The 24183-nt window shown below is 40.3% G+C and overlaps 1 protein-coding gene across 4 annotated transcripts in view; it reads right to left on the bottom strand.

Moving 5' to 3' along the window:
• The window catches only part of NTNG1 (netrin G1), a 276714-nt gene that overhangs the window by 62425 nt on the left and 190106 nt on the right, over positions 1-24183 (bottom strand). For 2 of the 4 annotated variants that reach the window (XM_066594724.1, XM_066594725.1), the window contains exon 6: positions 17462-17521. The exons of 1 other annotated variant lie outside the window; for it this stretch is intronic. In XM_066594724.1, coding sequence (XP_066450821.1) covers positions 17462-17521 — 60 coding nt within the window. Of the gene's footprint in view, positions 1-624; positions 638-14378; positions 14389-17461; positions 17522-24183 lie in introns of all 4 variants that reach the window. One more of the 4 variants, XM_066594726.1, reaches the window with a different exon arrangement.

Here is a 24183-nt window from a genome sequence, read left to right as displayed (position 1 = left end):
ACTGGGCCATGTTGAGCTGGAAACCCCCCTCAAAAGGGAGGTATAGAAACTATAGGGCTGTTTCTAGTTTCTGACATTTCTTGACCCCCTAGACAAAGCTAAGGGCGAAACGTGCACATCGGGGCGAAGGGATTACAACTTCCAAATCCATTCTTTTTTTCTTGTGTGACGGTTTCGAAAGTATGCCAAGACTCGTGTGATTTAGGTAAAAAATTCACCAAAAGTGAATTCTCTTGGTGTAATCACATAACTTGTCATTCTTTAGTATAGATGGGCGATAACAACAAATGACCAGTTCAAGAGCCATTGTTGTCTAAAAGAAATAGAAACATAATACTGCAGTGGGCAAAAGAGTGCAACACATAGATCACTGAGCAGTGGAAAAATGTTGCCTGCTTAGTTAAATCCAGATTTCTGTTCCACCATGTTATTAGGAGGGTGAGAAATTAGTGCAATGTGTCAGCTGTTCAGGCCAGTGGCGGTAAAGTAACAGTGTAGGGAAAGTTGGCAGCTTTCTCGACTGAGCTATCCATCCCTTGGATAGTTCCCTTTCTGAAACTCAACCTTGTTCCTGTAACCCTGATCCAATTCCTGTTTAAGCTCCACCCTACGTGTCAATTGGACTTCCTATAAAAGCCTTGCTCTTCCCCCAGTACCTTGCATGATTATTGTGCTCCAAGCTTTGATCAAGCTCTACTTTTGCCTGCTTCTCTGCTATTCAACTGAGACCTACCATTGCTGACCCCTGGCTTCTCTTCTGACTACGCTACTCACCTCATTCAGCTCTACTGTGAACTGAGACCTCCTGTTGCTGACTCCTGGCTCTTCCCTGACTACTCTCCAGACCTGTGGCTGCTACACCTAACGTTCCACCCTAGTGCCTGAAATCACTACAGAATATTTTCTTGGCATAACCTACTGTAGTCCAATATTTCAATATTTCTAAGGCCGGAATCCAGAAAAAATATCACTTAATGGTACCACCAGCTCAAAAGCCAACTTTAGATTCTTCTAAGAACTCTCCAGGATAAAAAGATAATGAATGGCAAAATTACATAAATATACAATGAAAAATGCATTTCAGCCTTATCAGGTGCCTGTAACCCAGCAACTACAATTAGAGCCTTTTTAGACAAGCTGATTATCTTTTGAACGAGTGAGTGACGTCATCGCTAGCTAATTCCTTTGTGTAGCCTGTTTATCATTCAGTCTTTCACATTCACTGTATAAGAGTATGAGAAGGACCCAATGAGCGCTGTTCAAACCGATCGATAAGTGAACGAGCCAACGATGATTTTTATGCCTGCATAAAATGAATGAAGAACGGAAATTAAATGATTATCATTTATTGTTCACTCATTAGCCTGTGTTTAGACTTAATGATATATGTTCAGTTTCACTCATTTGAACGATGTTTTGAACGATGATCGTTCCATCTAAAAGCACCTTTAGAATTGCATCTTGTATTTTTTCTCTTTTTTTTTCATTGTTTGGACTCCATTTTTCCCCCAGTATTTCTGCAGAATGATTTCAACACCTAATGTAATCTACTCTATGTCACAACAAATGACTGAGGTTGTGGAGCCCAAAGGCGGTCTGAGTAATCCTACTTGGGTGCCTCTGATAAAGTGACCACATAAAAAAAAGAATAACAATTATCTGTAATCAGATCAGAGGGGTATTCTTGATAATAAACTTAACTTCAAAATTAATTTGAAGTGTATTTCTATAAAAGTCTTATGAAGGGTCATCATATGATATTGTGTCTCTAACTCTATAACATTATTTTCTGACTATATAATACACAGCTTTGAGTGTCAACAAAGTTAGACCCAGGGCTTATTCACAGGAGCGTTTTCACGGCAGGCCAATATACGCTACCATCTGAGCTGTCCTCCCCCTTACCGACTCTCTGTTTCTCTCCTCACTTTTGGCTGTTTGCAATGGCAGGGGTCAGGACGGGGGCGGAGCTAAGCTCCCACCCCTTGTCCGCAGCCAGCAACAGGACGGGTAGGATGAGGGCAGAGCTTAGCAAACAGCCGGAGGGGAGGAGAGAGTCAGAGAGCCAGTAAGGGGGAGGACAGCTAAGATGGTAGCATATATTGGCCGGCCGTGAAAACGCTCCTGTGAATAAGCCTGTAGTCTCACCAAATATTGGTGGTTATGTTGTGTCTTTCCATTTTAGGTTGTGTTAATACGTCGTTTGCCACAGATTTTGTTGCAGATCTGAAACAGATTTCACTCTTTCAATTGAATTCAAATATAACAATTGAAATCTGTTGCCGATCTGAATCTAAACCCACAACAAAATCTGCAGCTACTCAGCGACAGGTGGAAGAAAGAATGGCCACTAAACGAGCGAGAACATTGATAAAGGTAAGTGTGACTTAGTCATTTATGGAGAATTCATTACTCTAATGTTACATAAAATGTCTAAAACACTGAAGAGAAAATTTTATAACACCACTAAAACATCGCATTATATAACACTGCTGTTAACTAACGGAACCTCCGTGAAACAAGCAATGGTTGTCAAGTTTTCTGTTTCCAATTCATCTTAATGGACTGTTAAGCAGGAAGGGAGCATGACAATGCACAGTACCAGCAGTTACAATGTCAAGGAAAGCAGATTGAGACTTGATTAGGTTGTAACTGAAAGTATAATAAAAATACTCAAATGTATTTATATGGTCTTAATTTTAGCCAGCTTTTAACTAAAGTAAATGTATCAATTTTTCCCAGTGGTTCACATTTTCTGATAAGTTCAGAAGCACACCCTTACACATTTTTATGTAACTTTATGCCCCCTTATGCTTGGTTTCTATCACTTTCAATTTCGTTTGCCAAAATTTTGCAACAATGTGGCACATTCATTCCAAGCCCCTCTCCTCTAGGCCATATTCTGCCCCTTAAAGGGGTTGTCCCGCGCCGAAACGGGTTTTTTTTTTCAATAGCCCCCCCCCCCCCCCCCGTTCGGCGCGAGACAAACCCGATGCATGTGTTGAAAAAAAAAACGGATAGTACTTACCCGAATCCCCGCGCTCCGGTGACTTCTTACCTACCTTGCGAAGATGGACGCCGGGATCTTCACCCTTGGTGGACCGCAGGTCTTCTGTGCGGTCCATTGCCGATTACAGCCTCCTGATTGGCTGGAATCGGCACACGTGACGGGGCGGAGCTACGAGGAGCAGCTCTCCAGCACGAGCAGCCCCATTCAACACGGAGAAGACCGGACTGCGCAAGCGCATCTAATCGGGCGATTAGACGCTGAAAATTAGACGGCACCATGGAGACGAGGACGCTAGCAACGGAGCAGGTAAGTGAATAACTTCTGTATGGCTCATAATTAATGCACGATGTATATTACAAAGTGCATTAATATGGCCATACAGAAGTGTATACCCCAACTTTGTTTCGCGGGACAACCCCTTAATTAATGTAGTGCATGCCAGAATTCTGGCATATTTTGATTTTCAACTCTGCCTCACAGTGTAGACAAAAAGTAATTAAACATGGATACAGAAAGTAGAATGGACCAAAACATCTCCGACGTGTTCTGGAGGATATCTCTTATGTGTCCATTCAGCTTTCCGTAGCTATGGTGTCGCCACGTGCTCACAGGAATATTTTCACTTCTAGATGAGTGTAGCTTCTGGCCAAGGTTACCTGCCGTGAAGATACCTGTAGACTTCATCTGAATCTGGATTGAATGATTAAATTACACACAACTTTACAAAAAAGTGCAATATCATGTGGCTATAACCTCTGCTCTATAGAGTACTACTGCAGACGGTCATCTAAGTGATAGCGTTGTGTCTGTGTCATATGTCCTTTACCTTCATTTTGTGATATATCACAAACATTTAACTATCTGTGGTTATGTACACAGTCTGTTTGTATATCTAGGGGAATACTGATTATTTTATGCTATGCTGTCACAAATTTGTTGAATGTTTTGTCCGCTCAATGACCTGAAGATCAATTAGCTATTCCCTACACTTTGTAGAGCCTCGTGAGGCACAGAGTGTTAAGGCAGCAGAATGCAGTCCTAAACTTTCGCTCATGACCTTAAGGTTGCGGGTTCAATCCTGCTTGGTTCAGGTAGCCAGCTCAAGGTTGACTCATCCTTCTTAGATCGGTAAAATGAGTATCCAGCTTGCTGGGAGGGGAAATATGACTGGGGAAGGCAATGGCAAACCACCCCGCAAAAACAGTCTGCCAAGGAGTTGGTTACAACTTGGTGCTTGCACCAGGGAAGTTTACCTTACCTTTACCAGGAAACAAAAAAAAACACATTAGGTTTTGCCTATGAGGCCCATTGGATATATAGTAACCCTGTATATAGTGGCTGGGTTAAATATGTGGTTTAGCTGGGTTGTCGATGGACAGGAGAGCTAAAGAAAAGGCTTCAAATTGATGTATCAACCGGACAAGAAGAAAAAGAATACTTTTTCTGAAAAAAAAACCATAGGCTTTATTCACCAAACCTCTGGACATGTATGTAGAATAAAACTTATGTTTTTTTCTGCAATGGAATGCTATGTTTCTTTTTTCTTGAATCGAGCATGGTGATTGTGCTTGGTCATGGTCCTCACTGCAAGAATGCAAATGTGATTCTGTTTATGAACTAGGAATTACTACTCTGCTGCCGATCTTCTAAAATGTTTGTCAGCTCTGAACTGGTGGGAATTGGTTTATATTGCAAAATACATATACTATTTCCTAATTGTTCTTATTCAAAATGTGAGTTTTCATGTAAGATGTATGATCAGTGATGATTTGAACCTTAGTTTAAGAAAAAAAAAAAAAAAGTAAAATAGGTATGGTGTCTAAAAATTAACTTTATTGTGTAACGGCACTGAGTCACTGTGGACTTAATTAGGCTCTTCGGTGGCTGTCTATTGGTTGGGGTCTGACTCCACCACTCTACGACATTATGTTTTTTTAATCTGTTCCTGTGTAGCTTTGCATTTACAGTATGTTTTGAGTAAATACATAGATGGCAAACAATTAGTTCCCCAATCGCAGCTGTGTTGTAGACTGCAGCAGGTTTTTACTCACATTTTATTTTCATTCATTTTCTCTATCTACCAAAGTATTCTTTGTAGAGAAACAGAGATTGTCCGCCCATGATGCTACCACCACTTTAACAATGGGATGGTTTGCTTTCACTTGTGTGCTGTATTAGGTTTATCACATAAATGGCGTTTTTTTTAATCTAATTTTTGGTCTCATCCAACAAGAGAACTTTTTTTTTTAAAGTTGAACTCTATGGTTGATCTTTTTTAACACCCTCCTAAAAATAACTGACAACTTCAGAGACATTTAATAGTCCTCTCCTAGCAAACTGTGTCTATTGTTATTGGCTTTTATGGTGAAACTCAATATTTTTTATTCAGAAGATCCAGTGAAGTCAAATTCAGAAGAAAAACTGAAAATCCAGCTTTTGGTCAAAATCATAGAGCTCTAATTGCCCATATTTATCTTAAGAGGGTAATTCTGGAGATGTCTGACCCAAGATGCCTCTAACCCCATCTAATCCCATCTACTCACCTTTCTTCCCCTCACAAAGTATTACTTCTATGGCTCGAAATGCTTCTTTTATGAACAGACCACTACTAAACCAGCAGCACCTTACTGATCATCCCTACAAGAAATCAAAGTATTTGCAGAACCTATAAAACAAAACTCCAAAGTGTAGGGGCTGTGTGGCAACAAACAGAGGGGCGAATTCTTGTTCCACTACAAGAAAGTAGAAAATTTTCAACCCCCAAAACGGTAGCTTAAAAGACCTCAGGGATTAGTGGGAAAAAGATCAAATGGGGATGGACAGGGGGGGGGGGGGGGGAGGGGGCTGGAGGTGAGTACTCACTCTAAAATGCCACTACAGGAGAGCAGGGTGCTTGCTATTACAAAGGTTGACCCACAGAAATCTATTCCATAAAAATCTCAGAGAATAGCTGGAATCATGTGAAAAATGGGTTAATACTTGCCCTTTCTTGTCCCAAGGCTTGTCCCCACAAGAAAGCAGGGTATTCACCCTGAAAAGAGCAGCCCTGCCTAGGAACTGGTCTCTTTGACTCAACTAATGTATATACTGTATATAATATATCACATAATGGTATATGTTATATATACTATTAGCGTGAAGCAATTAAAGCATGCTGTAACTGCTACTAAAACAAATATATGGAGATCTCTCAGCTAACACAATGATGTGCCTACTAGGCTGATTGGGCGATAATCTCCATCACAACAGTTTATTTGCAAAATCCCCATCTCTAGTTGGTGTGCCGTTCTTCCAGCCTATGGTAGCAATGCTGTCTAGCATCACTAGGTTGTGTCCTTCTTTGGCCACCTTGCACTCTGACATCACACACTGGAGATGGATTCTGCCCCAGCATGACCAGTGCATGTGTCATCTGCATTGCAGTTGCATGTCCAGTGGCAGGGGCACAGCAACTGACAGGCTCACTCCTGGATCCTTCAGCTTCTGGCTCTTTGTGATTGCTGCATAACCTATCAAGCTACAAGTAAACGTTGGCAGCCTATTGAGGAGGGGTTCCCATCAACTGGAGACAGCTTACCAAATGTGTTACTACTCCTACCATTTACATAGAAAGTAGAAGAGCCTTAGTTGGCAAACACAATAGAACAGTTCCATCATAAACCAGTTAGCAGAAATCCTAAGAAATTCTATACAATTGTCAACTGCATCACAAAATGACAATGTAGTGACTGAATAGCACTGTGGCATGTGCTGTGGATGAGCAATCCAGGAGCACTCCAACTAAAGCTAAACAAGTGTAATTCCGCCATCAAGCAGAAATTGAACACTTCAATCTTTCTTTAGAAACTCCATTGTCCTGCTCTTTGGATATCTCCAATCCCCACGCATTTTGCAGACATTTTTATTTTACACCACTTGAAATGTTATACTAACTTATTCTGACTCTAACTCTTGTAGCCTCTCAATAATGGCGCTCACATAATGATAATGCTATCAAAGGTTGCAGAATGATAAAAGCGGAGTGTTTCCTTTGATTATGGATAAAATTCATAGAGCCTACAGAAAGTAAAAGCAGCTACCGAAAAGTGTTGTACTGTTAGATGACCCCCTTTAAAATAAGATGGAGTTTTATAACTGTAGCTGAATACACATTACTCACATTTCAGCAGTAGCAGTCTTTAGTCATGGGTAATATAGACTTAGGGTGGCCCAAAAAACTCAACTTTCAACTACAAAGCAAGACACCTTCTATTTTTTTTCCTTTTAGCAAACCTTTATTTGGGCAGATTTTCAGGTTTTTATGTCTACAACGAGGTTGGGCTCAAAGACCGTGAATTTTCAGACTTTTTACCAATGATGAAGAAGACAAATAACTGTTGCTTCAAGTCGTGGAAGCAAATCCCAAGGCTGTTTCGATATAGATTACCAAGAAGTCTGTGTCCAGTCCTTAAGCACTGACTGACAAGTATTTGTGTAGTAATGTTGCCTATTTTCATATATTTGGAGGTATTTTTGTAGGAACGGCACAAATGTGTAGATTGTCGGGACAAATGCCATTGTCAATACTTAATGTTTTAAAGTATGGTGGTTCTATTGCAAGAGCAAACTGTCAATATTAATGCTGTAGCTTACAGAATTGGAAATCTTGCACATAAGCTCCATTTCTCATAATCTACATCAGTTTTGAGCACCTTCTTGCAGTTGGAATTTACAGCTAAAACTTCACCCTAACTTGGGAAGAGGTCTTGTTGTATAGCTGCCACTTCCTTTTTTGCCATATCTCCATGGGCCACCCTAATAGACATATGTGGCATACGTATGAAATCAACACTGAGACTAACCTGTTGATTTAAGGAAACTGGGAAAATGACTTAAGCATTTTATGGTTCTGTTGGGTTCGTGTTATATGGTAGTATCTGGCACTTAATTGGAGGAAAAATAGTTCTACTTGCTGCGCTACTTTTTTCAGTAATGTAATAGAATCTGTGATGGAGACTCCGAATGGAACCTCCAATGCAGATGTGAACATGGCCTAACATACTTTAAGACAATAAAGCTTAGTTTCATGTAATAACTTATTTTGTATATTATTGGTAAATTACTTTCATGACTAGACTGAAGATTATTACTTAATCACTATGTGTTCCCTATGACATACAGTACAAGAAAACGGCTGAAGTGCTACCTCTTACAAAACGCTAAGACTACTTCCTTATTATCCCGCTTGGACCAAACAATGGGAAAATAGTTCAATGACGTATCATGAAAAGACAACTCACGTAAAACAAATTCATACAGCGTTACAGATATCTCAGATTTTAATTCACCGGACATAAGGACAAAATGTATGATGTAAAAGGCACAATGTAAATTATAATTTAATTAGTTGCAAATCTATAAAGAACTGGCAGGACTGAGGTTGGGTGTAGTTATGAGGTAGAACCTGTACTCCTACATTATAGTTCATCGAGAGATGTGCTTTAATTGCTAATTCTACCTAATTATATATTTTCACCTATGAAATTAATAACCAACAGAGCAGAGCTGGCAAATTAAATTCTCCAGCACTGAACCTCTAAATGAGCCCAGAAAGAAAATCTTGTCATTGTGAATGACTGCAAGAAATAAGTCGGCTAGGGAGAACTTGGTTTGCAGCCACTACAAGTTATCTATTAACCAACCAGTCTGCTTAAATTGTTTTGAAGAGAATACATGTAAAATCTGTGTTTCTCTACGCAAAGTGATAGACCTTATCTGACAATAGTGATGCCTTCAACAAAGAGAACTGCTAGGAAAGGTATGGTTGATGAAAAAGTCTCCATATATAGGGATTAGTAGGCCTTATGGTTTCTGGGTTAACAAACCGGTTGCAGTGATTCCATGGAGTGGCCAAGGTCCATAGATCTCAGTAACTTGATATTTTCATGTGAATGTCCTTAAAAAGTCATGAAGTTCCAGAAAAATCGATGCACATGAGTCACGTAAAATGAGACTTCCCAACAGCAAGGTTGAATTCTGTATAGTTTTCAATTAATCGCCGCAGCCGCGGTTCCTGCCTGACTTACCGCAGCGGATTGGCCGTCCGGTGTGGACAAGATTTCTGAGAAATCTCGTCCACATGGCTGGCTAATCCCGAGATTAGCGGCCGCAGGCGGATTTGCTGCGCGGAAATTCCGCACGGAATTTCCGTGGCAAATCCGCCCTGTGTGAACCCAGCCTAAATATTATATATGGTTAAATCATAACTTGTTGAAATAAGGCCGGCTGCACACGACCAGGTTGTATTCCGCATGTGGGAGCCCGCAGTGGAATCCATCCCTGACCACGGCTGGCGACCCCGTGTATTTGTTTTCTTCTGTATTGCAGTCATGCACAGTACAGATTTTTTTTCAAATATTTGTTTTTCCTACACCTTTGCTAGGCTAGTACGCGGACACCCGTGGCCTATCTGCAATGTCATTTGCGGATGGGCCATGGGTCAGACGGCTTCCATTGATTTCAATGGAAGCTGTCCATGCGGAGTCTGCAGACACATAGAACATGCTGTGATTTTATTTCCGCTTACGGAAATCACAATCGTTTGAGCGGATATGCAAATGTTCTACTTTTTCAATGTGTGTGTAATACTGCGGATTGTCCATGTGGGTGATGATCACAGATTCCGCAATTCAAATTCGTTCATGCACCACCAGCCTGGGAGCATGCCTTCACGAATGATATGAGAAGCACAGATCTAAAGAAATCCATACAAAATCCAATTACCGCCATCACACCAGATGTGTTGATGAGCATCTCCTACTCATGGAGAACACAGCTTTTTCAAAGGAATGACAATTGTGCTAAAAACTGACAAGGTTCCTTATGTATGGAGGCTTTTAAAGACCCTTGAATCACTTGAGTGAGGCTGAGTTTCAGTTCTCGGCACGGCACCTCATTGGAAATCATATCTCTTTGTTCTATGGATTTATGCCGGACTCCTACCGCTCTGAAAATGATGGTATATACGATAGCAGTATACCTACTTAGTATGTTGGAACCAACCCTCTAAATTAAAGTATGGTTTTAAAGGGATTGTGTCACCTGTATTTAATTTACTAATTAAAACCGAATAATGAAACATTCTATTTTTCTAATGGGGTTTTATTTTCTAATTGTACATTTTTTTTTATTTGGTTGTCTGGACATGACTATAGGGGCTGCCATCTTATTCTGCAATTAACAACATTTACAGTTATGGCCCTACAGTCTGCAGACTCAATCAACAGGAGGGGACCCATTGACTTCTATGAGAAGGCTTTGTAGGCATTCTCTCTTACCTGTGCAGGAAGGGGGAGGGGTAAGCTGTGACCAGCACCCATTGTCATTGGTGGATCCTGTGTTATGTATATATAAATGTTTATCTATATGTTATGTTACATTGTAACCATCTCTGTGAGGGCTCCCACCCACTAGCGTTTTTTTCCTCACTGCGCTGCGAGAGTCAGTGAAAACTCTCGCAGAGCAGCGATATCGCTGTGACAGTCTTTTTAATGGGGCCAGCGGCAGCAGCGCTAGCCCCATTGAAAAGATATGGAGAATGCCACTGACTTCTGCCACAGCTGTGGCAGGAGTTTCCTTCATCCCTGCGGGGACCGCGGGGATGAAGGAACCCTCTATCACAGCTGTGACAGCTGTCACAGCTGTGGCAGAAGTCAGCGGCATGCTATCCAAAGGGATCGGCAATGCTGCCCATCCCATTGAAAGCAGTGGTTTCTGACAAGCCCTGCAGAATGATTATCGGAGAAGGGCTTGAAATATAAGCCCTTCCCCGATAATCATAAAAAAGTGGTGAAAAAAATAATAAAAAAAGTTAGTCACCTCTCCTGCTGTCAGTCGCGTCCTCCGGCTGGCTCCCCGGCACTGCTACTGAGCTCTTTCAGCAGACGGGGATTTAAAAATCCCCGCCTCCTGAAAGGGCTGTGCAGATTGGCTGGGGGCTAAGATATTGCTATTCATGAATGAATAGCTAAGAGCAGTAGCTGCTATTGGCTGAGCTGCTATTGGCAGTAGCTGCTATTGGCTGAGCCCTCAGCCAATCTGCACAGCCCTTTCAGGAGGCGGGGATTTTTAAATCCCTGTCTGCTGAAAGAGCTCAGTAGCAGTGCCGAGGAGCCAGCCGGAGGACGCGGCTGACAGCAGGAGAGGTGAGTAACTATTTTATCATTTTTTTCACCACTTTTTTATGATTATCGGGGAAGGGCTTATATTTCAAGCCCTTCTCTGATAATCATTCTGCAGGGCTTGTCAGAAACCACTGCTTTCAATGGGATCGGCAGCAGTGCCGATCCCATTGAAAGCAATGGGATAGCATGCCGCTGACTTCTGCCACAGCTGTGACAGAAGTCAGCGGCATTCTCCATATCTTTTCAATGGGGCTAGCGCTGCTGCCGCTGGCACCATTGAAAAGACTGGCGATGTCGCAGCGATATCCCAGCGATTTTGGGATATCTGCCTGCGTTTTTCTCGCACTGCGATGCGAGACTTTAACTTTAGAATCGCATCGCAGTGGAGAAAAAACGCCAGTGGGTGGGAGCCCTGATGGTTATGATATGAGTACTGAAAAGTTTTCTCTAAAGAACAGGAAGTGTCAGCCTATGATTAGGTTTTGGGGATTTAAAAAAAATAAATAAATAAATAAATATATATATATATATATATATATATATATATATAGTGACATCGAAAATTAAAAATCACCAAAACTATTTAAAGTAGTGTTTCTCAACCCTAGTCCTCAGGAACCCCCAACAGCTCATGTTTTCAGGATTTCCTCAGTATTGCACAGGTGATGTAATTATTATCGGTGCCTCAGACATTGCCACAGGTGTTCTTACTATAGAATATCCAAAAAAACATTACCTGTTGTCAGGTCCTGAGGACTGGAGTTGAAAAACACTGATTTTAAGGGAATCTGTCACCTACCTTTAGCTCTATAGGCTAGGCTTATAGGTTAAAAGTAGGTGACCAGCTGAGTCCGGGGATGTAAGTGTTATGTTTAACTCCCCCATCATTACCCTGGTGTCAGTGCTGGAAGCCACCGCTCAGTGCATTGAGTAGCGCTGCAAAGTAGTCCGCTGGTTCTGCTTTTATAAAGGGCGGACTATTTAGCAGCGTCGCTCAATGCACTGAGCAGTGGCTTCCAGTGCTGACACTGGGGGAACAACGGGAAAGATAAGCATAACACTTACTTCCCCGAACTCAGCAGGTCACCTACTTTTAGCTCTTAAGCTTAGCTTGTGGGGCTAATAGTAGGTGACAGAGTTTGTTTAGGTATTGGGTGTTTCGACCCCATAATCAGAATTTACCACACTCTTCATACTCCACTCATCAAAATATTACTAGCAGAGGCTCAAGCCCTACAGGTTGTCGGGCATCTTCCCCCTCTCCCCTGCTATTGAGTCAAGGTTTGGGCATGCCTGACGTGACCGTAGATCTGTTTTTTTCTCTCTAATTATTGATAGTGTTTAATAAAATGGAAGAGCTATGTAGTTTGCATCACAGAAGGGGAAATCAAGAATTAAAAACAATCACAGAAAAATGGCCGTTACTTACTGACTGAGCAGTGCATATAGATGCATCCTCCTCTCACCATGCAGGTAGCTATGTAGTTTGAGTTTAATAGGAAATGATATCATATAATTGTTGATGCATATCTTGAATGTAAACTCATTCCTCTATGTACCTTGTAGTTCTTCAATAAAATACTTTTTAATCCCTTCCTGTCACAGGATGTAAATGTACGTCCTGGCAGAGAGGTACTTAACGCAACAGGACATACATTTGCATCCCGGTGATAGCGCAAGATCATAAGAGATCCCGCGCTATCCGGGAGCAGGCTGTCACTGATAACCGGCTTCCCACTGCAACAGCGGGGGTGCATCAAGACAGCGACCCCTGTTGTTAACCCCTTCCCTGCTGCGATCTCACAATGAAATCACAGGCAGGTTGATGCGTTGACATGGCAACAGGATGCCAGCTAAAGGCGCCCTGTATTACCAGTGCCTGTGATCGCTAATACAAGCGATAATGCATTGCAGGACAGAAGTCCTCCAATGGCTTATCATAGAAATCATAGGTGCTATGGTGAAAGTCCCCCACAGGGACATAAAATGTGTAAAAAGAAGATAAAAATCATGTAATAAAAATAAATATGTAAAAAAAAAAATGTAAAAAAACCCCCTTTTTTTGTGCTCTTTCCCATATTAGCATAAAACAATTTTTTTAAAATTTTAATCCAACATATTTGGCATCACCGTATCCGTAACGACGTGTACAATCAACTGAACACACGTTTTAACCTGCACGGCAAAAAATGTTAAAAAAAGAACCCAAAAACTGATGCAAAATGCTTATTTTTTATCTTGCCTCACATAAAAGCGCAATAAAAGTGATCAAAAAGGCCGTATGTACGAAAAAGTGCTACCAATAAAAACTACAGCTCGTCTCACAAAAAATAAGCCCTCACAGACCCCGTCCATTGAAAAATAAAAAAAGTTATAGAACTTTTAATGCAGCAATATAGAAAAAAAGAAACCTTTCCAAAAAAGGGTTTTTATTGCGGAAAAAAGGAAAAACCTAAAAAAAAGAATTTTGGTATTGTTGCAATCGTACCGACCTGCAGAAAAAATGTAGTGTGTCATTTATACAGCGTGATTAACGCTGTGAAGAAAAAAACAAAAATCTATGGCAGAATTGATCCGTTTTCTCTCCCTGCTGTCATAAAAAAATTAATAAAAGTTTTATAATATAGTCTATGTACCCAGAAATGGCACCAATAAAAACTACAGTTCACCACGCAAAAAACAAACCCTTATACGGCCATGTAGACGGAAAACTAAAAAAGTTATAGCCTTTGAAAAATGGAGATGAAAATCTGCCAAAAATCGGTGCGTCCTTAAGCCCAAAATAGGCCATGTCCTTAAGGGGTTAACTCTAAAAAATATGTTTTACAAAATCTTGATTTATATAATAGGTAATTTTCTGATGATACATTCCTTCTAACAGGCATTAAACCTTAATATGCATTTGTTATCCATTCAAACACATATTGTTTCTTTAATCAGCTGTGTAGAGACAGATTGGATGGTTCCCCAATGGGACTACTGTCAGCACATCTCCAAGAATGTCTGCTCCCATGATCACTTCTTTATTACTTGCCAGTTTTGTGAAACTCCAGAATCATTTGTATTACTATGTGTGAATTGGTGACTTATTGTGATATTGATGGGCTAGGAAAGACCCACCATTCACCGCAATGTAATATCTGCAAACATTCTAAAACTAATATGGTAAGAGTTGATGGGGCCGAGTTTGGAGAGTAAACATCCACTATACTTGGACTCTAGTAAATTGATGGTTTGGAACAACAGAAAGTTTTTTCTCGAAAATAGGTCCTACCCCGATAGTAAGACCTATTGGGTTTTCGGGGGAGGCTTGAAATATAAGACCCGCCCTGGAAAATAGAACCTAGCTAAGGCGCCCCCGGAACAAAAAATCAATACTCACCTGGTCTGCGCCGTCCCGATGGTCTCCGGCGGGGCTGCGGTAAACTTCGTCCTCCTCGTCTCACAGCTGAGCTTCTGCTGGTGACAGGGCTTTGAATACCCCACCTCCAGCAAAGCAAGCGCTGTGATTGGCTTATTGAGTGCCAGCAGCCAATCACAGCCAGCACTTGATGAGCCAATCACAGCCATTCAGTGAATGACATCACTGCTTACTGCTCAAAAGTTTACTGCAGCGCCGCTGCTGCTGAAGACCATCGGGAGGCATCGGGATGCCACGGACCAGGTGAGTATAAAGCCCCCCGAAAATAATACACTGTGCCCTTTTTGGGGCAAAATTTAATAGAAGACAGTGTCTTATTTTTGGGGAAACACGGTATCTTTATTTCCTCTAAAGTGAATCACATGGAATTACCTGCACTAGGACTGTATGTTGGAAACGTCTACGGCCCTTTAGCATGGAAAACTTGGTTTATTGCAATTCTAATTTTATTTCTGTGGAGATCGTAGCTAATACATTCTAAATAATTTTTCAATATGCTAACAAGGAGTGATGCATTTGTAAGGGCCTTTGGGAAAAAATGGTTGTATGTACATGAAGATTAGCTCATTAAGGTCATATTCAGGCATGGCAGATTCTTTGTGGGATTTTTAGGTGGGTTTAGTACAATAAATCCACAACAGCCCCATATATGTGAACTGAATTGTAAAAATAGCATTTACATCTAGTGGATTTCTCCAGTAGGGATTTTTGGTGAGCAGTATGTGTGTTTAAAAAAAAAAAAATCTTTGGGGGAAAGTGCCGACTTATTCTGCAGCGCTTTCAGGTAATTTGTTTTACCCCCCACCTTCCCCCCAGCGACCTCAGAAGGATGGAAGGCTGAATCAACCTTGAGCCACCTACCTGAACCACGCGGGGAATGAACCTGCAACCTTCAGGTTGTGAGTGAGAGCTTAGGACTGCATTCTGCTGCCTTAACACTGTCTTTACACATTTATTCTGACTCCTCTTTATGGAGGACGCTGGTTATACTTCTAGTCTGAAGGTGTTTTCATTCAAGCTGGCAGCTTCTACCATATTCTGCTGTCAGATAAATCTGTTTGGTGCAAAGGATATTTTGTATCTCCTGACTAAATTTTTAATTTTGTTTTTTTTTTATTTTATTTGGTTTATTGCATGCTTGTTTCCATTTATAACAAATACTTTGTTATTTTCTGTAGTAAACATTATCCCTAGTGAGAGTTAGGGTCACCTCAGGTTCTAGACAGGGGGTTGCCCTCATCAGGGTGTGTGCTCTGTTTTTAGGTAGGGTTTTATTGCATTAGTTGGTCAGGGTCAGATTCCCCGTTTTCTCACGTTTGGTTTCTTTTTCAGTGTACTACATGTTAATGTAATGTGTGCAGATCCATCCTTTTTAGGACAACTAATTATGTCCAAACTGGATGAAGTCTTTCGCATCTAGCTTGACAGCAGCTTCATGGATCGTTGTGTCATTGTGTTCATTGCTACTACAATCTATTATCTCAACATTTAAAATGCTTTTCCTTTTTGCTAATTAAAGATGTTGATGTATTACTGTGATTCATACTATATATGCAGAGTTTGTATTGGATTGTTATTAACGGAATAACTGAACTGAAAATATAGACAAGACACTTTAGTTCTTGGATTACAAATGGAATTGCAAATCCTGTGGTAATAGCCAAGTGTCTGGTTATCTTAGGCACACGGTACAGACATCTACATTAATCCCTTGTAGATTAATTTCACTTTCTCCAAGAAGCAAATGACTATGATGGATTACGTGTTTAAGCACCTGAAAAAATCTAACATGGACTATAAATGATAGCAGGGCACCCATACCTCATAGCCATAATAGAGATAAGATGTAGTTACTGCTGAGCCCTATACAGGCCATATCAAGTGTGATACCTACTTAAATAAATATTGTTTTAATTGACTCAATTTTTTAGGTTATATTATCTTAAAGGTCATAATTTGATCAGTATTAGGCCTGAATGGGTGTGAGTGAGACCTGCCTCTGATTGGCTCAGCGCTGAGCTAATCAGGGGCAGGTCTGACTCACACCCCCTTCACACCCACTGCAGGCCGGCCGCGCTGAACTCCGTCTGCCGGGACAAGGTGAGTATATATATTTTTTTTATTTTTACACATTTCTGGATGAATTGCAGGGAAGGGCTTATATATTTAAGCCCTTCCCGACAATTCATCCCGCGCTCGCCCGCAGCGCATCGCTTTCAATAGAGCCGGCTGTATTGCCGGCTCCATTGAATTCAATGCGCTGGACAGCTCCGGCCCGTTTCTAATGAAACGTGGCTAGGAGCAGATTTTTTGGGCGATTTTTTGGCCCCGGTCACGCGATTTGCGGATGCGCATCCATCATGCGATCCGCTAATCGCGCGAAAAAATGCCCGTGTGACTAAGGCCTTAGACATTTTAATAGAAGACCACCATCTATTATTTTGTTGAGTGTTTGCTTTTCGAGGAGCTTCAATGAAACCATTGGTGAACTCTCTATTTTTGTGAAATGTTTAAAGGGCTCTAAATGTATTTCATATCTCAAAATTCTTAGTATTTCTATGGCTAAATCCCTAATTCATGTAAACTGGCCTATGTGTGGTCAGATCCAGTTCTTTGACCAGACTGGGGGCTTCACAAAATATGGGATCTTCTCTAGCCGTTGCTATTTAATTGTGTCGTACAAGGTTTTCTTGTTGATAAATATGATTTTAGTTTTTCCATTTTTGGAATTTACTTAAATACTGAAGTCAAATCAAACAAAATAAAAAAAAACTCCTCAAAATTGACCATGTTCTTGGGTGGAATAAAATCTGTTTAATCTGTACGCAACATAAAGCAGAGCCACTGTATGAATGGAGGGTTTCCTACCTCTCTTGTGACTCGATACTCGAGCTGGTGGCACAGTAGAGTGGGCTACTTTGGAAAAAACTGGACAGACAGGGAAGGAAAAAAAAATCAAATTAGAAAAGAAAAAAACTTGAAAAAATCGAAAGAAAATAGAAAATAAAACAGAAATGCAGTAATGAGGAGATTGACACAAAATATCACAGATGATACACGCACCGTATTATACGTGACAATAACAGTAAAAACATACTATATGAAGAAATAAATTAAGCTTTTTATGGTGAATTATCAGGGTTGTAGCTACTATCCTTTGACCTAACGGCCAATTTTAGGATAATAATCCACATATAGTCAAATAAGTCCAATGTAATTTGTGATAACTATCCTGACAGTTTGTATTATTAATGCACTTGGTGTCTATGAACTCTCTGCTGTACTGTTTTTCTTATTATTTTGTATGAACACTGATATATTTTAAAAAAAATTTCAATAGGAATGGGATGTCCTGTAACAGTGATATACAGTATATCATTGGATGAGGGGAAGGGGGCTCTGACAGACTGAATATTTATATACATAAGGTTTTATGGACTTCTCTAAATAAAATCCAAAAATGGTTTCCAGATAATAAGTACATATATAAACACAGTATTGCATTATACATGACATTTATAATGTAATACAAATTAACTACATAAAGGGCAGTCCCTTTATACCAGAAGGGTCCCACCAGTAGGACTTTGAGAGCTTGGAGGCCAACCAATGACCAACATTCTTGCTTATATCAATAAGATAATTGCACATTCATAGCTATGTCCCATTGAAATTAATAATTAGATAATACATTACAGTCCCATATTTTGGTATTACTATACATAACTTGATTGTCTTACACTGTACCCCTGAAGCACAGGAACTTTTTTATCTTCTGATCGGCTTATCTCAATGGGTATTATGCAAGTTTCAAATTATCTGCTTGACATTTTAGATATTTACATAATAAAAGGAATAATTCAACCAAAAACATTTATGGAATATCCCCAGACCCCAGGATATGTCGGAAAGGTGGGAGTCCCAATAGGGGTCCTAAGATTCTCATGCTGCAGTAGAAGGGGTAAAACTTGTAATTTTACCTGTTGAATGGAATACCCCTTTAACTAGAGATGAGTGAGCATACTTGATAAGGCAAACTACTCGAGCGAGTAGTGCTTTATTCGAGTATCTCCCCGCTCGTCTCTAAAGATTCGGCTGCCGGCGCGGGTGACAGGTGAGTTGCGGCGGTGAGCAGGTGGGAGCGGGGGGAGAGAGGGAGAGAGAGATCTCCCCTCCGTTTCTCCCCGCTCTCCCCCCGCCGCTCCCCGTCCCCTGCCGGCACCTGAATCTTTAAAGACGAGCGGGCAGGTACTCGAATAAGGCACTACTCGATCGAGTAGTTTGCCTTATCGAGTATGCTCGCTCATCTCTACTTTTAACCCTTTCCAATCCAATTTTGGATTCCGGGTTTCCTAAAGGGTTTTCTCTTTTTGCTGTTATACAACAGTGCCATCTGCTGGCTAAAACCAGTGTGTGTGCACCAGAGAGGCTCCAACAGTGGAGTGGCTGGCTATAGACGGTAAGAATACCCTATCGGACGTCTTCTGACATTGAAACGGTACAAGCTTCAATCAGAATGTAGGAAGATGTCAGATATTGAATTGGAAAGGGTTAATAATTGTTTTCTTGTCCGGACATTTCTGCTGGTAACATTTATTCCTCAGTCCGTTTAAGCTGTGTTAACAATTTTTATTTAAACTGTAGTTTCTTAAACTTATATATGATGTTCTCACAAAGAGTACCAGCATCTGGTAAAATGAGGAACCAGATTCAAGCTTTATTAGGAAACTTCATAAGATTCATGCAAGCAGAAAAAATGACCACTTATGCATTTCACTTATCTTGTGTGCCCTTTGTCATAGGATATGGGTCATTAAAGGATTTTTTCCACTATAAAAATATATTTTATAGCAGCTAGGCATAGCATAAAATAACAAAAGAGGTAATACTCACCTCTTTTCAACCCTCCAGTAAACAGCTGAGTGGCAGTGTCAACTTAACGCATGGGCCTGATGGGCGCTTGCACAGGGGCCCCATACTAATCTATCTATGTTAGTATTTCAATGCACCTTATATCATATATGATAATGTTGTGTGTTGGGAAATGAACTTTCACTGTCTATGCCATGTGTGAGGACTTTAATTTTGTCCCTTTCTGTTTCACTTTAAAATTATTCATAATTCTTTTAGTAAATTATCCATAATTCGTATTGTAAATTATCCATCATTTCTATAATACAAAGAGAGATTTTCTGCCGAATGGATGTGTGGATCTTCTTGGGACGCGTAGGAAATCGTATCGTTACTTTCTAGTGTAAAGTAGCCTGGCGCTAAGAACAAAGAGATGTCTACAATGCAAGAGGAAAATAGACCCTTGAGACTAAAGGCCCATTTACATGGAGCGATGATTGCTCCAAACTAGCTCAAACGACAGTTTGAGTGACAGCTTTGAGCAATCATTTTGCATAAACTATTAAGTAGCTACTCAGCCACTCAATAGCTTATTAGCATGCAAATTAAGCCTTTACCTGAATGCGGTTAATAGCCGGAGGGCTCTAATCTGCATTCAGCTCCTTTGTTCTTCGACGGGTTAAACAGCTGAAACAATACTATCAGCACTACCTGTGGAGAACTCAGCGTGCGGTACTGATAAGACTGCATGGCGATTTTTAGGCTGGCTTGAATTTAACAATCAACTAGCAGTGCACGAAAAGTGCATGATGCCCGCGTGTTTAGACGCAACGATTATCGCTCAAACCATCGCTTTTTAGCGATTTTTGAGCGATCATCGCTCCGTGTAAATGGGCCTTTAGACTTACGGTTCTCTGGTCTAGGTCATTGATTACCAACTCGCTTATCCTCTCGAGTTGTATTGACACCGTCCCTTGCCTGCTGCATCCCCATACAATATATATTTCCAGGTGAATAGCCCTTTAGGCATGTTGATTAGTTGTTACTGCACATGTTTTTAATGTTTCAACACCAATTTCGTTGGAAGTGCCAATAAAATAAATATATGTTTAATTTTATTGACAATTTACATATTTATCAGTAGTTGTCGTAGCGGCAGCAGTAAACTGCTTTGCCCAAGGGCCCATAATGCTGTTAAGATGGCACTGCTGAGTGGTTTCAGCAACAATCCTGGTATTTTCCTTTAAGTGGAAGTTAGGTGACAGCTGCAGACAATCAGAGGCCACAATATCTCAAATTCCTGGCATCATGGCACTGAGGATTTAAGTGCTGATACCAGGAGAATAGTTGATGATGCTGTGGCCTCTGATTCGCTGCATCTGACACCTAACTTCATTCAGGATCATCGTCAGAGCCACTCAGTTGTTTCCTGGGGTGGGCCAAAGAGAGGTGAGTATTAGTTCTTTTGCCCGGTTGTTAAAATTATTTTTTTAGTGGAAAAACCCCCTTTAACATACAGACAGTATAGACAGATAAAATAACCAATTAAGTTAAAATCATGTGACTCGGTGTCACTCGCAATAAAACAACTGTCCAAAATATTATTGTGAGTGATGCTGAATCACTACAACTTGAGAATTTAAAATACAGCTTTATAGATGGGGAAATAAAAGTAACCCGTGCAAGTAACTTTAAAAGTGAACAGATACCATCATGTTTGTAGCCATATAGAAATTAAAGTAGAAACGTGAAATTCTGAGAAAAATCTTCAAGTTGCTACATTTAATCCATTAGAGTCATGCATTTTACTTGAATTTTACATAATGGCTTTGTCTCTTGGATTAAAAATTAAAAGCAAAAAAAACAACAACTGATTTTCATTATAAAATCTATTCTTATATCATGAGTTTATCCTTCACCGAAGACACCCCATTTATGGTGTCACAAGTGAGAGCAACTGATATAATATACATGAAACGCCACAAATATCAGTAACACCGGCATTACAATTTAACAAAAACAATCTACTGATACCATATGTTGTAGATAAATGTATCTAGAACAAATAGGTGAGGTCCGTGACCTAAGACCACCACTGGTTTCCAGAATGAAGGTTATTTTTTAAGCACTCATGTCCATTGTCCTAAATTTTCTGGTACTGGAAAATTGCTACAATATTTGAAGCAAAGGCGTGTTCAAAAACATGTCAGTTATCTTGGAACTGTATTTGTAAGTATTCTGAGATTACATTTTTCAATATTATGATCCTATATTTATGACTATGAAAATATCCTTTTGACTAAAGCTATCATGTAAGGCTTCAGTACCAACCTCCAACTTAGACTAGCTAGAACTCTAAAGAAAGGTTGAAGCTTTCTCTTAAGCCCACCTATTCTTTTCTTTGGTCTCGGAATAGTTAGATCATTACTATGTAGGCAAAATGTTATTGAACCAGCCTGTCAATTTGTGATGGTCAACATTTTTTATATTTGTAGTCATTCTGATTTTACATGTTGACATATATGGGCTTATTTAGATACCCCAAAACCCTTAGTCCATCAATTCCCAATCTTGTTACCACTATGAAATCTGAACATTCTACATTCCACTCCTCAGGAATACATTCTGTAATTTCATATTCCGGTCAAGATTTCTTGACTTGCCTAGCGTCATGCCAAGTATTTTCCGGCAAGTTGAAATTAGTTTGTCATTCCTACTGCTCTTTGCTGTTGTTATCTGGGGAACCTCTGGTCTGGTTCCAAAGAACCCTGGGGCTCCACAGAACCTTGTTTGTAAAACAGTGAATTACTACGAGAATGGCAACTTATTTATACATTCTACTAAGGTGGCAGATTTTGAGTTGAGTGCTATCATAATCTGTTATTTTCATAGGACTGCATGTAAACCTACTGTGTCACAAAATATACAAAGAAGTTAAAAGTTGTCAGAGGTTCCATTCAGTAGCTTTTATAACTATACTGTACATGTATGTGAAAATCAGAAACAACGTGGCTGCTTTTAAAGCATCCATATGGACTGCAACTTAGCTTTCACAGGCCATTGACTGGCTCCCACGTTGCTCCATAACTGCGCAAATTTTCAGTAATACAGCATGTAAAAATGTGTGACAACCCCTATGGGAACTGTAATGTTGGTTGTCACTCAGTATTTCTAGAAACAGACATAACTATGACACAACTAAAGAGAGTTCTTAATAAGCTGTCAGAAGAAAATGACTCATTTACGTACACTGACAAGTGATTACTTTTTTTCTGGAGCAATGTTCTTTAAAAGTTGTATCTCCAAATGTAGTACAAATGAATGTTTCATTTGACTATTTTTTTGTGCACCATGATATTTCATTCACTTAAAATATTCCATAATGTTTATCGGCAGTGCTGTACCACAGATAACACAATGGGGCAGGCATATTAATGTGTGTCACAGCGCTGGTGGTGCCGGTTTCTTCCATGGTTTGGATCAGGTCTAGGGGGATGAAACTATGTCAGTTCCAGATCATGTCATGCGCCTACTGGTGTACATGTGTTTCAGTCAGTCCTGGTCATCAAGGGTTAAACATCTCTCTGCTGTGGTTTAGCTGTAGGACTGGCTGGTGATTGACAGCCCAGCCAGCTAATCAATAAACTTATTAGTGTTATTTAGCTGATGGGCTGGCTGGGTTGATTGAGAGCCCAGTTAGCAGCTTTCTTACAATATATATAGTGGCTCCTCCTTACTGAGGGCACCAGTTATACTCCTAATATTCTGGTCCTATCAGGACTTTCAGCATATGTCTGTTGTCTGTGGTCAGTAGTCAAAGAATTGTAGAGTTGGAAGAGCCCTACAGGGTCATTGGGTCCAACTCCCTGCTCAATGCAGGATCACTAAATCATCCATGACAGTCCAATCCTGTCTGCCCAGCCTCTGTTTGAACACTTCCATTGAAGGAGAACTAACCACACCCCGTGGCAACCTGTTCCACTCATTGATCACCCTTACCATCAGAAATACCTAAATAGTCAGTGTCTGTTTTTGGCATTCTGCATTCTGTCCTTCTGTAGTACCTGTTCCAATTCCCTGGTTTCTTTCTGACTTCAAACCTTTCCACCTGCAAGCAGTGGGGTCGCCCTTTTCGGGGCAAGAGCTCTGTTTCGAAGTCCAGTTGGGAAAGTTCAGGGTTTTCTGTTCAGATTGGAAATGCAGAATCTGTCCAGTTCTGTGTCTAGCTATCATTATTTTCCCATATACTCACCTGCCCAGACTGCTCCGGTATACTGCTTGCCCTAGTTTCGGACAGATGGGACATGTGGTTGTATCTGATTGCTGGCTTGTATTCCGTCATACTTTTGGTACATTTTATATTTGCAACATTTAATATAGTTTTGTGCCAAACAAAATACTAATTTGTAACACGTTCTGCACTTTGGGTCGTATAATTAGAATATGATTGTGGCTTTGTTGAGTCAAGAAATGTATCAGATTTATTAATGACTTACTGGCGTAAAATATACCACCCAAGAGGCAGTGTAATAAAGAGTAAAGAGTCTGACATGCTCCAAGATGTGCCAAATCAAACAGCATGATATATCGTTAGTTCCTCTAGTTTTAGGCTGCCTTTATCTAAGCCATTATTAATAAATCTACTCCAACGTGATACAACAAACAGTAAACAGATTTACTCCTTCGAGAGAGTTCCCAAATGACAAACTGAGCCCAACTCCATTGATAAATTCAGCTTT

Source organism: Eleutherodactylus coqui, chromosome 3 (genome assembly GCF_035609145.1).
Source record: "Eleutherodactylus coqui strain aEleCoq1 chromosome 3, aEleCoq1.hap1, whole genome shotgun sequence".
NCBI lineage: Eukaryota > Metazoa > Chordata > Amphibia > Anura > Eleutherodactylidae > Eleutherodactylus > Eleutherodactylus coqui.
The sequence above is the reverse complement of the archived record's forward strand: the minus strand, read 5'-3'. Positions and strand labels throughout refer to the sequence as shown.